The following is a 14,557-nucleotide window of genomic DNA, read 5'->3' on the forward strand; positions in this document are numbered from 1 at the left end:
TGAGCTGTTGCTTCCCCTTCGCATGGTGGGGCGGGGGCGGGGGGGCGTCTCAGGGCCCAGCAGTACCCCCCACACCCCACGTGTGTCCACATGCTGCCCACCCAGACCTGGGGCTGAGCACGCCATGGCTGGTGTTGCTGTGGTTGCTGCCCCTCATCAGCAGGATTCAGAGCTTTAGTAGAGAGATTCATTTTCCCAACAAACATTTGCGAGTACTGTGTGCCAGCCAGTCTGTACCCGGGTCCCACTCTGCCCGGGTCACAATTACAGTCCCAAGCTGGCCCCTTTCCGGGGAGCTGCCTGTGTATTTCAGCTGTATTTTTGTTTATGGTATCAGGCTAAAATTCCAGAGGTGTATAAAACGTGTATTTTAGAATTTTGGAAAAGAATAATGGCCTGTCGTTTTAATGTATGAATAATTTACATCCCTGGCCCCAGGGTGACTCCTCAGGGACCCTCCTGGTAATAGCTGGACCAAGTCCTCTTCTGTCTTTGCTTTTAGGGAAGGTAACTGACCCGTTAGGAAGGTGAGAGAAGGTAGAGAGCGGTGTCATAAAAGCTAAGAGTGGCGAGTAGCAGACAGGGATATCCATCAGTGACAGGAAACCGCTTGAGAGGAAGTCAGAGGAGGGGGGGGGGCACCTTTGGAAAGTGGTTGGGGCCAGTTCAGCTTTTAGGGAGAGCTGGAATCAGAGCCGCCCTGGTCAGGGTTGGCTCACCCACGTCCGGGGGAGGTGTTGTAGGTGACAAGGGCATCTCTGGAACTGTGTTAACAGGTGCGGGAATGAGAACTGGCAACCTGTGTTCAGTAGATGCCCAGGTCGGCCTGAGCAAAGACTCAGGGTCAGAGAAGAGTGGAGGAATGAGGAGACGCAGATTTGGGGGCTTGGGGGGGTGAGAAACCACTGAAGGTTCCGAATAACACGCAGCCCTGAGTGGGGGCGCTGGAAGGGCTGGTGCACCCCTGAGGCCGGTGGGCCCTCAGTCCCTGAGCTGCCAGGGCTGGCACCTGGCCAGCCCTACAGATTTTATGTACATGTCTTTCCCCCGATTTTCTTACCCTTCTCTAGGCCTGTCAAATAGGAAAGAAGACTCTAATGGTACAATTCTCTCTCTCTTTTTTTTTTTTTTTTTTTGCTTTTTGCTTTTTGCTTTTTTGCTTTTTTAGGGCCGAACCCGAGGCATATGGAGGTTCCCAGGCTACGGGTCAAATCAGAGCTGTAGCCGCTGGCCTACACCACAGCCACAGCAATGCCAGATCTGAGCCACATCTTCCACCTACACCATAGATCATGGCAACGCCAGATCCCCAACCCACTGAGTGAGGCCAGGGATCGAACCCGAGTCCTCATGGTTCCTAGTCGGATTCGTCTCCACTGAACCACGATGGGAACGCCTACAATTCTCTTCTTAATCCGAGGCTGTGGGAGTCGGGCCCAGCCTGTGCCCCATCGCTTTCCCCATAGTAACTGCTCCCTCCTGACGAGTGCAGTTATCCGCCTCACACGGGTCTAGTTCAGTGGCTGTAACAATTTTTCTTTAAAGCCAAATTTTTATCTATGGAAATTGTTCTTTACTGGGCTATAACTTTAGCGGAAGTTCTTTTGGAAATGTAATTTATGAGGGTGGGGAAGAAACTTAATTTTTAAGCAGAGACAGGGACCTGTGCGTTTCGGGTCTTTGTTGACCTCTTTCCACCCAGCTGCCCATTGAGCCTTCCACTTTGTCCCTGATCACAGACCAGGGAACCAGCGACAGGGCACTGCACTCCCGCAGGTGGGAGCAGTTTGTGACCTTGGTTTAGGGGCTTAGACTTGGAATTGGGGGCTACTTTGATGGTTTCTGGAAACAGCCAGCCATGTGGTTCTTAAAACTCCAGACTGACTTTCTGGACAGAGGCCATCCGTGTGCATTGATTCCCTCGCCTAAAGAATGTTCCGTCAAAGGGCGGTGCGCTTGGGAAAAGCCGCGGAGCTTTGAGGAGGAGGGTGGTTTAGCGTAAGCGGGCGGCCCTTCCAAACAAGCCTGGCAGAATCAGACCCGTGGTCCAGGCGCCCCGGGCGTCATCTGGTGGCAGAGTGTCTTCTGCATGAGGCGGAAACGAGCCGCCGAGACAAGGGAGGAGCCGGCTCTGCTCGGGCTTCCGCACGTCGGGCGCGTCTGCCCTCCCGAGCTCTGCGGGTGCCCTTCGCGCCCATCCCTCTGCCCAGGGAAGCTGGGGCTCAGAAGGAGAGTCAGGAACGGACCTGGTCGGCCTGGCCAGTCCCGGTGGCTCAGTCGCCAGAGCTGATGCTCATGCAGAGCCGCCCAGCTTCCCGACGCAAGCCTTTCCCACCACAGCACCTGGTGGCCCCTTTCTAGGGAGGACAGTTGGCCATCCTGTCACGTCCCTGGGCAGTGAAGGTCCCAGAGGCTAGAACAGCGCTGAGCTTCAAAGATGCCTTTCCCGTGTTTGTTGGTGGCTTATAATGATCTTACGTTTTCATGTTCTCTTCTGTCTCCTTTGGAAGATTTCTTTTTATGTTATTTTTTTTTATTTGTTTGTCTTTTGTTTTTTGGGGCCCCACTCGCGGCCTATGGAGGTTCCCAGGCTAGGGGTCGAATCGGAGCTGTCGCCGCCAGCTGACACCACAGCAATGCCAGATCCAAGCCGCGTCTGTGACCTACACCACAGTGCGTGGTAACACTAGATCCTTAACCCACTGAGCGAGGCCAGGAATCGAACCTGCATCCTCATGGTTCCTAGTTGGATTCGTTTCCTCTGCGCCACGCTGGGAACTCCCAGAATAAACTTTTTAGAAAAGAAAGAAAACACCTCCTCGATTTCCCCCTCACCCCCCACGCCTCAGCAGCTAAGTGCAGGGGTTGCATTTTATCCTTTGTCCTTCTGCTCCGGAACCTTCTCTCACAGTCTCGAGCTGCCTCGTGACCACTCCCAGTCTTAGAAATTGGCCGAAATGATTGAGTGACGTTAATAAGCTCCTGCAGTTGCTGGGGTCTCTGTCAGACCCCACAGGCTGGAGGTGAGCGGTCGGGCAGCCTCTGAAGCAGCTCAGGCCCTGGGCACAGACACAGAGACGGTGGTGACCGAGGGGTGGCTCCGTGGTGGTGCTCCCTCCGGGGGGACGGGACGCCTGGAGGAGGCGGGGGCCCGTGCAGATGGCAGCTCGGCTGTGGTGTCACACGGCCCCGGGCCTCACGCTGCTCCCACCGCGGGTCTCGTGAGTGGCTGCAGGAGGCCGCTGCGTTTTGCTCCTCCTGGGAGAGAGGGGTCAGGAAGGGCCATCCTGCCGCACTTCCACGAGAACCGCAAGCAACGCCTGCACGCCCACTGGCCCCTCTTCTTTTTTGTAATTTACTGTACTTTGTGGAAAATGGAGACCATTCCGCTACGTAAAAACGGAGTATTGATAACCTGTCATCTCTGCACCCAGAGATCAGCGGTCACTTTCTGATGCGCGTTGTGCACAGGGTATAGTCATGCAAACAAGTGAGCTCACACGCGGAGCAGGGTAACCTGGGCTTTAACATTATGCTAAGATGCGGTATGTGTGTATTTACCCCATGAGAACGTGTGTTTTCAGGTCGGCGTATGATGACCTCATCATTCGAACGCAGAGTGTAGGACGCATCATGACTTTAAACCACAATACATTATACGCTGGGTGACCAAATTTTTTTATAATATGAACCAGACTTCCTTTAAAGAGCCAAATAATAAATATTTTAGGGCTTGTAGGCCATAAATGGTTGCTGTCATATATTCTTTTCAGTTTTTTGTTGTTTTTTGTTTTAATTTTATAACCACACCTGCAGCATATGGAAGTTCCCAGGCTAGGGGTCAAATCGGAGCTACCGCTGCTGGCCTACACCACAGCCACTGAATCCGAGCCACATCTGCAACCTACAGCACAGCTCACGGCAACACTGGATCCTTAACCCACTGAGTGAGGCCGGGGAGCGAACCCGCATCCTCATACTAGTCAGGTTTGTTACTGCTGAGCCGCGGGGGAACTCCTATATTCTTTTTCTTTAAACAACCTTTTAAAAATGTCTAAGCCATACTATGTCAGAGGCCATGCAAAACAGGCCCAGCCTTACTGGGTCCCCGGGCTGTGGTCTGCTGACCTGAGCCCTGGAATAGACAGTGCTGTGGCGCACGTCCTGGGCAGTTCTCAGAAGTGGGCAGTCGGTGCCGACTTGGAGGCTCTTTCTCACTACTCTTCAGTCACCCTCCAGAGAGAGGTCGTGCCACTCTGCACCCCTACCATCCGTGTTTGAAAATGCCCCTTCCTAAACCTGTACCAACATGGGGTATTTTCATTGTTTTTTTCTTCTTCTGTTTTGGGAGGAAATAAATGGTATCTAAGTGTCATTTGAATTTTCATAAGTAAGCAGGATGTTAAATTATTTTTCCTACTTACTGGCTCTTAATGTCTTTTATGAGCTCTTATTATGTGCTTAGCTGTTTTTTCTGTTAAAGTATTTGTTTTTCTTATTACAGAAGTTCTTATATAGAAATTATGTGAAACGTTTTTCTGAGTTTTCTTAGCTGTGCTATAAACATTTTCTTGTTTTTCTTTCTTTTTTTTTTTTTTTTTGCTGTTGTTCTATAAAAGTTTGCTTGTTTTTTGTTTTTTGTGGGGGTTTATTTGTTTGCTGCACCCCTGTAGTCAAGCCTGCTTTTCCTTCTTGAATTTTTCATGTTGTAAAATGCTTGAAACAGGCTTTTAGGTCCCAGGAGAATTCCTCTTTGTTTCCTTCTAGCCCTCTCAGAGTTCTGTGTCCTTGGTGGTTGGAGCTCTCCGTGGGGATGGAACTGTGTTTTCCAAATGGTTAGCCAGTTGTCCACTGAAGAATCTCTTCTTGCCCAGTGATTTGCAGTACAGCCCTTGTCATATATCAAACCCTTAGTCATGAAATGGGGTGGCTAGAAATGCCAGCCACTAAGGTAGGAGACAGAGCTGGGCATTTCCTGTTTGTCTTGCTTTGGGGGTGGGGTTAGGTCTCCAAAAGTGGTTCAGTTTGGAAAGTGTGTCAGAATCCAGGGCCACAGTTGTGGTGCCGAGGTTTGCTCTCTGTTTTGGGGACCACAGTGGAGAGGGCCATTGACAAGGGAGGTGTCTGTGTCAGCCTCTGACTGGGGAAGTGGTGAAGGGACAGCACAGTGAACACGGGGTGACTGTGGGTTAGGGCCTCGTAGCAGGGAGGGGAGCGAGCCTCAGTGCCTCGGACGCTGGTGGGTGAGCCAGTCTACTCAGTATGTGCACTGCGGTCAGTTACCTAGAGAGGTGTGCACGCACCTCCCCCTCAGCTCCAAGGCCTTCCGAGAGATGCAGGCTGGAGTAGCTTCCTTTCTGTCAAATGCATTCCGATTTACTTGCAGAAAAGCGAATTAGAGCACATTCATTTGATTTAAACTCACTCTGAACCTAAATTCTGTAGTCCTCAGACCCCTCCATCTGCATGGTTGGGTTAATCACTTAGGAAATCGCTGGACGTGGTGTTTTGAAGTCAGGAAGGAAGCTCAGAGGGTCCTGAAACGGATGCTTGTTTTGTACACGGACAAAGATGCATTGATGGGAGGACTAGAGAAAGTGCAGGAGAAGGTGCTGCGGTGCAGTGTTTTCTAGGTTAGCATCTAGGGGAAGATGTGATTTCAGAGATTTTGTACCGCGAGCTGACCTGTCCGGTGATACCCTGTGCGAGGACTGTCATGCTGCACAAACCACAGTGACCTCAGAGCGGGACTGGCCCTGCGAAAGGGGCCACCCTGCCGCAGGTGGGGGACTCTCGGCCTTTCTGGGGGGAGGGCATTGGTGCTGCGTTGGCAGCCAGCGCTCTGGCCTTCATCTCGGGGAAGTGTCTCATGCGGCTGTGAATGAGGACAGCGCTGATGTAGCAGGTTGCAGCAGAAGTGCGACGTGACCTAAATGTCCACTAATAGAGACTCCTTGTTAAATGCTAGTGTTTGTACCATGCGGTGCACAAAAGCCCAGAGTCATCTGCAACCATGACAGAAATACACGTGTAAAGATAGATGGCACATTTCTCTTCTTCTTTTTTTTTTTTTTTTAAAGGCCGCCCCTGCAGCATATGGAGATCCCCCAGGCTAGGGGTCAAATCGGAGCTGCAGCTGCCGGCCTACACCGCAGCCACAGCAACATAGGATCTGAGCCTCATCTGAGACCTACACCGCAGCTCACAGCAACGCCAGATCCTTAACCCACTGAGCGAGGCCAAGGATCAAACCTGCGTCTTCATGGATACTAGTCATTCATTTCCACTGAGCTATGATGGGAACTCCAAAGAGTGCTCTTAAAAGAGCAGCTTTGTCCAGATGTGCCACGTCCTAAGTGACGCTGATAGGCCTCAGGCCCATGTCCCCGTTTTCATTCGCTCTCCAAGTACAGAGTGGATTAGAGCTTGCATCCAGAAAAGTGTCAATGACAATAGCGTCTTCAGAAACACGCACAGAGGGAGCCAGCACTGCTGTGGGGAGCAGCACCTCCACTGCAGCTCAGCAACATGGCACGGAGGAATCTGTGGGCTCCTGATGGAGTTGGGGCCTGGGGGGGTGCAAGACTCCCCACCCCCACCACCTCGTGGAGTGCACTGCGGCTCCTCCACAGCCCCCGCCGAGGGAGGATCAGAGCCCGCAGAAGCCCAGCCACCAGTGCTGTCTGCCGTCAGCCCCAGGCCTGTAGGGGCCTGTCCTGCTAGGGTGTGGGCAGGCTCTGCCAGTGAGACCAGCACTGTGCATGCAGTGGAGACGCTGCTGCCGGGTGACGCCAGCCAGTGTCTGGGGGCTGCATGCCGCCTGATGAGCAAGTGGCGAGGCGCCAGGGGGCTGCGTGGAAGACTTTGGACCAAGGACGTGCTCGGCAGAGCCTGTGACCTCTTCCTTCTGTGTTGCAGCCCCCCAAAGTGAAATGCCTGACCAGGATCTGGCACCCCAACATCACAGAGACAGGTGAAATATGTCTCAGGTGAGTTTCTCTCCCTGTCCACCCTGTGCCTGAGCCATGGGCTTTCCACATGTTTTCTCCACTGGGAGGAGATTTCGAGGCCGAGCCCGGCTTGGGGAGGCTTGGGGCTACGCTCAGGTGACCAGAGCTGTCCCCTGGCTTCCCCATCCCAGCCTGGCCTCTGCAGTCCACCCAGAATGCCCTCTCAGAGGCCCCTTCTCCCCTCCTGTTTTATTTTATTTTTCTAATTAACTTATTTTCTGGCCGCATCTGCAGAAGTTCCCAGGCCAGGGATTGAACCCGAGCCACAGCAGTGACAGTGCCAAATCTTTAACCCTTTGCGCCACCACGGAACTCTTCTCCCCCTGTTTTAATTCCTCCACGTGGTGAATTGGGCTGAGGGGGAAATATGGTTAATGGAATTTGGGGGGGATGTGGGTGGCAGGCTTCAGCGGACCGAGCCCTCGTATTTAGAGGTCCCACCTTTACCAAAACGGCCTCGATGTGCATAGGGGCACGTTGAGAGCAGGATGAGGTCCCCTAGCGCTCCATGTGACCTGTGCCCATAGGTCCCGCCCTTCCTGCGGCAGGGGGTCAGGGATCAGCGATTGCCTGCTTCTTGGGGTCACCGGTCACGGACGTAGAGAAGCAGAGAGGTTGCACAGGGTGGTGATGGTGGTTTTTAAGTAAATTAGCTTGTGGGCTTTGTCTTTCTGCGTCCTGTGCTTTCTCTGGAAGGAGTGATGTTTAACTGGCGGGGCTCTGGTGCCGTGGCCCCCGCTCTGGCTGCAGGAACTCAGGGCCCTCCGTCTGGGGTACACTGTCTGCCTTCTTACTGTGCCCACGTCCCTCCTAGGGCGCGGCCTCTGTGTCTTGTCCTCACACCCTCTTCGCCCCGTCGTAAATGTCGGCTGCTTTTGAAAGGACACGTGCAGACTGGGGCCATTGCTCCCCGCGAGGGCACGTCACACCTGTTTTCCCATTTTATTTTTATATGGAGCCCCCTTTTCTTTCATATCTGCTTCATTTTTTAATGGCTTAAAATACATTTTATAAGAGTATACTTTTAAAAAACATCTTGTAAATGTCTGCCCCTTAAGTATTGAAACTTTAAAAAACTGCAGGCTTCAGTTCCAGATTTTAAGCGGTTGCTGGTCCAGCCTTGTCTCCCCAGGCTCTCACCTGCACGCACCTCTTCTGCGGGCTCGTGGCTCCGCCTCCTGTCGTGTCCCCTTCTCTGGTCCAAATGAGGTCCACAGGGAATTTCTCTTGGCCCTTTTTGCTGCCTACGGAGAAATCAGATTATCAGTAAAGTATAATAGGAATTTAACAGGTGGCAGCCTACTACAAAAGCCAGAAACCTGATTTTTAAAAATTAATTTTTTTAAAAAGCCAGAAACCTTAAAGGAAAATCATTAACAGATTTAGCCACATTAAAATTAAAAATACAAAATCACAAAATCGAAAGAAAATTTGCAGGAGTACATCCTTTGTATGTAAACAGTCCTTTCAATCAAAATGAAAAAGATGGGATGTATTCGCTGGAAAAATGAGCGTCGGCTGCAAAGAGCTGATTCCTGTGGGAGCCCCATGGGCGGCGAGCCTCTCGGGGATGCTGGTCTCCTTGGTGATCGGAGCCGGGCCCCTGGAGACAAGGACACGCCGTCCACCGCTTCTTAGATGGGCAGATGCAGAAGCAGATACCCGGTGATGTGGGTGTGCGTGAGAGGGGGCAGGAGAGAACCGGCCCTCCCCCTGCTGGAGGCTGCGTGTCTCCACAGCTCCCCTCGGTCCTTCAGCCCTGAGGCCTCCCTTTCACTTGTACCCTCAGACTTAGCAGCTGCATCTCGAGGGGTCTCGCAGAGGGAAATACTGTGCCGGTTTCTGTACAGAGACCACCTCTTAGTGAAAAGCCAGACAGTGCCCAGCGATGGCTTTGGGCACAGCTGACTCGTGGCATCTCTTGAATAAAGGGAATGACAAGACTCGCCCAGCCACTCCCAGTGCGTGGGGACCACTGAGGTGCGTCCACCTGCCCTGACCGGCACTTGACGCTCCACGGGACCTTGCCTCATATGTGGGGTAGTGGGACTCGCCCTGCTCTTGGCTCAGGACCAGAAGCGCCATGTCTGTGGGATTGGAGGGCTCAGGGCCATGACCCTGGGGGTTGCACTTGAGACTTTTGCTCCCAGAATCCAAGTCTCCAGTGTGTTCTCTGGCATCTTCTGTCCCCTGGCCTGTACTCTAACAGTGCGTGGCTGTCACCTGAGCTCCCTCAGGCCTGCCTTCTGCTCCAACTGAGCCAGACCCTCCACAGCAACTGTGCTGCCCTCCACGGTGTCACCCTGCCCAGATCCGTGGTCCCCAGACCTGGGCACCCCTGGGCTCCAGGGGCAAAGGCCCCCTGCCCTGGCGGTGCTGGTGCCAGAAGCCAGAGGGTGCTGACTGGTCAGCCGGCCTGCCTGCCATCAGCTAATGGTGGTTGAGCCCGGACACCGCAGTTGTGCCTATGCCCTGCTTCTTGGGTTTTGCCGGCTGGTGGGGAGACAGGCATGAAACAAGTCAACAAGGATAAGCTACAATTGCAGTAGGGTCTCTAACTGAAAAGGCTTAGCTGGGTCAGAAATACTTTCTTTCCCCTGTCTTCGTAAAGAAGTCTCTCAGTGGATCGCATAAACCGCTGGGTTTGACCGCTGCTTCCCAAAAAGTTACTCAGAAGTTGTAGCGGTTTTACCTGAAAGCCACGGATACATCTGTGGGGTGGAAAGACGCCCCCGGGGGGTTGGGAGCGGGGTGCTTGGGGGAGTTTCCTCTCTCCTTCTTTCTCTGCGAGGCTCAAAGGCAGCTGCAGTGGTTCATTTAAGGTTGGCTTTCCTCATTCTGAGTCATCTTCGTGGACAGTTAAGATGCTGGCGTTGATTGGAATTCTGCATGTTTATATTTTCTCCTCATCTTCATTGATTTACGTGAATTCGAGCACATGCTGTGAGTCCCCAGTGTCCCTCGCGGGACACCGGACCTGGAAGGCCTCGCCCTGACGTGTTAGCGGAGGACCTGTGAGATGCAGAGCTCACCAGTGCCAAGCCCCTCTTCTCACCAGAGGGAAGCTTGGAGTGGTGTTCATATGGCTGTGCACTTACACTCGCTAGAACAGTCCTGAAAATGGCCTGGGCCCAGTTCCCGTCGCAGCACGTCCAGAGGCGTGGGCACCGTCCCTGACGCGGCCCCCCGCCCACGCCTCTGGCACGTGTTACTCTGCCCGTATCCTACGGTTTCCCTTTGAGTCTTTCAAAAACAAACCACCACAGCTAGTGGAACCCGTGCTAGGTGCTCACGTGGGTGTGAGCCGGCGGCTCCTGCGGGGGGCGGGGTGGGGGGCGGCACAGTGCCACCCTGGGCCTCCGTCTCCTCCCCCCACCCCCCTGCCCCCCGCTCAGGTCTTGGGGCACCAGGTGAGTTGAGGGTCATGCTGACACGCAGACAGGCAGCTCTCAGTGTCAGCTGTTCTGTGGTCGTCGCTGTCGCCGTCATTTTCTGAGTGTTAAACTGACGCGCACTCTGATGGGGGGAAGCCTGCTTTTCCCCACTGAGGGCACAGCCTCAGAAACAACCCGGCAGAGGGACGTGGGACCTGGGCGGGCTCAGGCAGAGGAGGCCTTCTGCAGCGAGACGGGAGACCCGCAGCACAGCGGCCGCTCCTTGCTGACCGCTCTGCCTTCTGTCTGTTGCAGTCTGCTGCGAGAACATTCGATCGACGGCACCGGCTGGGCTCCCACGCGGACGCTGAAGGTAGAGTGTGGGGCCTTTGCCACGGCCTCCCGCAAGGACAGCGGTGTCTGGGGGCCCCTCCGCTCCCTGCTCCCTGCCACCTGCCTGCCCTTGAGCGTGTGTGCTTCCGTGCTTTGCCGCTGCTTCTCCGTCTGTTCCCACGTCGTTCACGGTCATCTCACCCTTAAGGCCGCGGGAGTCGCCGGGAGTGGCGAGAGACGGAGGAGGGGGAGGCCGCCTGTTCTCGGTCTGCTCTGAGTTGTGTCCGAGAGAGGAGGGTGGCAGGACGTGGCCGGGTGGGCTGGAGGGTGGACCCCTCGCTGGCGGTCGGGGTGGGGACTAGACAGGTGCCCCCAGTTGCTTCTCCAGCATGGCTCCATTGGTGTGGGGGGCGCCCGGCTGAGGCCACGGGCCGTGCTGCCCCTCAAGGCTTCTCCGTGGTGGTGCCCACAGGACGCACGTGGTTTCTTCAGACGTAGCGGGGACTCCAGGCTGGTGCCCACTTGGCAGCCACCTGGGTCGCCATCCCTTGACTGAGGGTGGACGGGTCGCACAGGCCTCGCCTCCGCCCCGCCTGTGGGATCAGTGCTGCTGAGATGCACGCCTGCCCGGCCCAGGTTCGGGGGCAGCTGGGCTCCCAGCCTGCGCTTGGCTCCACGCACAGGCGTGGTCTTCCAGCCCAGGCCCACCCGCCTTGGCGACTGTCCTCCTCCTTGGACGCTCGTGGTCCCACGTTTCAACGGAAAGACCGAGGGCTCGGATGAGCCCACCTCCCAGCTGCGCTCTCGTGCTCTTTCTCCACACGTGTGCGTTTGGGCCCAGCCGGGCGCGGACGAGAAGGGAAGGGGGTCCCAACCAAAGCCACTTGCACATCTGAGCCTGTGCCCAGTGCACGGAAAGCCAGCTGCTGCTGGCCACTGTCCCTGGCACGAGGGTGAGCCTTTCTCTGCGCCAGGCTCTCTGCCCTGCGGTTCCTGAGGGTAACCCCCCAGGCCCTGCCTTGTATAGTTCCTTCTGCAGAAATCTGACCTCCACAGTACGCTGACTGACCGCCTCGTCTCTGAGCCCGTCCTCACCTGTCCCCCAGGCACGTCGCAGCCACTCCTAGAGGACACGTGTCCAGAGAGCCATGCCTGGGTCACGGTGGCCCAGCAGGTGATGGCCCGGGCCCAGGCCAGGTCTAGTTGAGTGTGTGGCCACAGCTTATGGGAGACAGTGCAGATGTACTGTTTTGACCACTCCTGTGGCCAGAAGGGACTGTCAGGTGTTTGGGGGTCCCCCAGTAGCACTCTGGGGAGGACAGGGAAGGAGCTTGGGGCCTCTGTAGACCTCATGCGCTCCTGACCATGGCTACTCACAACGGCGCTGGCCTGGCCTGCTCTGGCCCTGCCCTGAACGTGCCCTGCCCTCGTGGGACTTAGCCTCTGTGCAGGCCGTCCCACTACCTGGAGGTGCTCCCCTGCCATCCCCTCTCTGGCGGGGACACTTCTTTGGGAGTCATGCCAACGCACCCGTCTGTCTGACCGCCTCCTGCAGACCGAGGGCTTGGGTTCGCCCCCAGCTCTGGCCCCAGCCCAGCTCACACCCAAAGGATGGGGTGTGGTGGCTGGATGGGTGACGGTGCAGAGAGGACTGAGTGGGAACCGGCCTGGGACAGACAGACCCCGGAGCTGACCAAGAGCAAGGCTGGGAGGACAGGTCCTGCGTCACTCGAGAGAACAGGACTGGTTCCAGTTTTAAGGAAAATCTCTGCTCTTCAAATGTTCCAGAATGTTCCTCTCCTTGGTTTTTAGAGTAACTGAAACAAGCTTAAGACTTAGTGGGACAGTGGATGATGAGCTCATCTGCGATCCCCAGGAGGCAGCTGATGCGAAAGTAGCAGGTTTTGTTTTAAAGATAACTTTTCAGAAGTCTGAACTGTGTTTGGTGATGACAGGCAGGAGGTGGCGAAAAGAGGGGTAGACACTGCCGGCAGGCTCGGTCCTGGGTCAGGATCGAGGGCCAGTTAGTGTTTTCTCTGATGTTGATATCCACGGCCTGGGACTGCTGAGCTCTGCATTTCCCACCGTTTGTGGTTAAGCTGAAGGGAGGGTGCGTGGATTCCCTGTCTTGGGGGAAAGGGGGCACGCCGAAGGTACAGCTTTGATGTGGTGCAGCACATATCTGGTCGGGGATTCAAAACTCTTGCAGTGCACCTGAGCCTGAAGCTTGTTTTCTTTTTTCTCATTTCAGGATGTTGTTTGGGGATTAAACTCATTGTTCACTGTAAGTACGCTGATCACAATCTCAGGTTTTCCTGGTTCCTCTGAGGCCACGTTTCAGTGTCGCATTAAGGATGACGCGAGGGAACTAAGAGCAGACCACATACATACCCAGCTCCTCCTCTTCTTTTTGGGTCTCTAGGGCTGCGCCCTCGGCATATGGACGATCCCAGGCTAGGAGTTGAATCAGAACGACAGCTGCCGGCCTACACCACAGCCACAGCCACCTGGGATCCTTAACCTACTGAGCAAGGCCAGAGATCGAACCCACATCCTCATGGATACTATGTCAGGTTCTTAACCTGTTGAGCCACAGCGGGAACTCCCCAAACCCCCCTTTTCTTTGGCACTTTGAGTCAGAAGGACAGTGAGAGTGGAACTGAGGGGGTTTTGGAGGGGGAGGTCGTGGGGTCAGGAGGGGAGGGAGCAGGGCGTCCCCACTTCTACTCTGCCCCCCAGCTGCCTCTCCTCTAGGGAGCCGAGTGGGGCGGGGATGGGCCTTTGCTGCAGGCTCCTCTGGGTGGTCTGGCCCGCCCCGCACTGTCCCCACATTGTCTGCTGTCTCCAGCGAGCCCCAGAATAGACTCAGTGCCTTCCTCCCTCGCCGCCACATCCGACATCGCCAGGCGATGCCCGTAACGCTCCTGACTGCAGGACCTGCCTCGGTCTTCAGGACACGGCAGCACAAGGACAGTTGTCGGCCGTAGCAGTCATTTAGTTGAGATTACTTTTAGCTTTTTCATCGAAGTGAATGGAAGTTTGCTGCTGGAGTGCGATTAAAACCTGTCTGGCAGTTGTGCTTCTTTCTTTAAGGACATCTGGCACCGTCCCCTCTCCAGGCCCGTCCACCTTCCCGATTCTAAAGAGCCAAGCAGAATTGCCAGTTAAGTCCGGAGTGGTTACTCCAGCTAATGTATTCGTTTTAGCTCCAATATTTAATAAAGACGACGAAGACTCCTGCGTGTCTGGTGTAGCCTCCGTACACAGCAGGATTCGCTTCTGATGTGTTTTGTATTTTAGGACTTGGAGTCTGTTTTTTCGATTGTAAATGATCATGGAGACTACAGTTTTTCCTTGCTGTGTCTGTGACGTACCTGCTACACGCGTATTTATTTCCCAGTCAGGATAACAGTCCCCATAGTAAGCGTTTCTCCTGAGGAGACACACAGAGTCCTTGATGGCGTCAGAGAGCAGGACTCGTCGTCGCAGGTGTCTTTCTCCCCTGGCCTCGGAGAAGACTAGGACTAGTAGCATAAGGGTGAGACCTGGCCTCGGGTCTGAGATCATCCCTGTTCTTGGGGCTTCGGGGCTGGGCGCGTTGCAGGGCTTCTCTAAGGCAGGCAGGGGCTGGTGTCCCCTGAGGCTGGGACACTGGCCTTGGGTCAGGGCCCAGGGCGCGTCCTCCCGGCTGTGAGTGCGCTGCTGCTGGAGGGGAGGTAAAGATGGAGGGACAGCCGGCTCAGAGTAGAGCCACCGGCTTAGGAAGGCAGAGCTGTGAATCAGAAGTGAAGGGGGAAATGACGGGGTTTTTTGGGTTTTGTTTTATTTTTCCCGCTGTCC

At 55.0% G+C, this 14,557-nt stretch overlaps 1 protein-coding gene across 6 annotated transcripts in view; it reads left to right on the forward strand.

Annotated features, from left to right (window-relative positions):
- Nucleotides 1-14,557, forward strand: part of UBE2F (ubiquitin conjugating enzyme E2 F (putative)) — a 53,136-nt gene that overhangs the window by 34,965 nt on the left and 3,614 nt on the right. For 3 of the 6 annotated variants that reach the window (XM_003133768.7, XM_005672336.4, XM_084998873.1), the window contains 3 exons: nucleotides 6,919-6,989; nucleotides 10,700-10,757; nucleotides 12,969-13,001. In XM_003133768.7, the coding sequence (XP_003133816.2) occupies nucleotides 6,919-6,989; nucleotides 10,700-10,757; nucleotides 12,969-13,001 (162 nt within the window). Of the gene's footprint in view, nucleotides 1-6,918; nucleotides 6,990-10,699; nucleotides 13,393-14,557 lie in introns of those variants that run through there. The other 3 variants (XR_014829191.1, XM_021074894.2, XR_014829192.1) reach the window with 3 other exon arrangements.

This window comes from Sus scrofa, chromosome 15 (assembly GCF_054392235.1).
Source record: "Sus scrofa isolate SSC_HxYL_T2T_F1_AM1 chromosome 15, Sscrofa_HxYL_maternal_Yorkshire_Landrace_v2.0, whole genome shotgun sequence".
NCBI lineage: Eukaryota > Metazoa > Chordata > Mammalia > Artiodactyla > Suidae > Sus > Sus scrofa.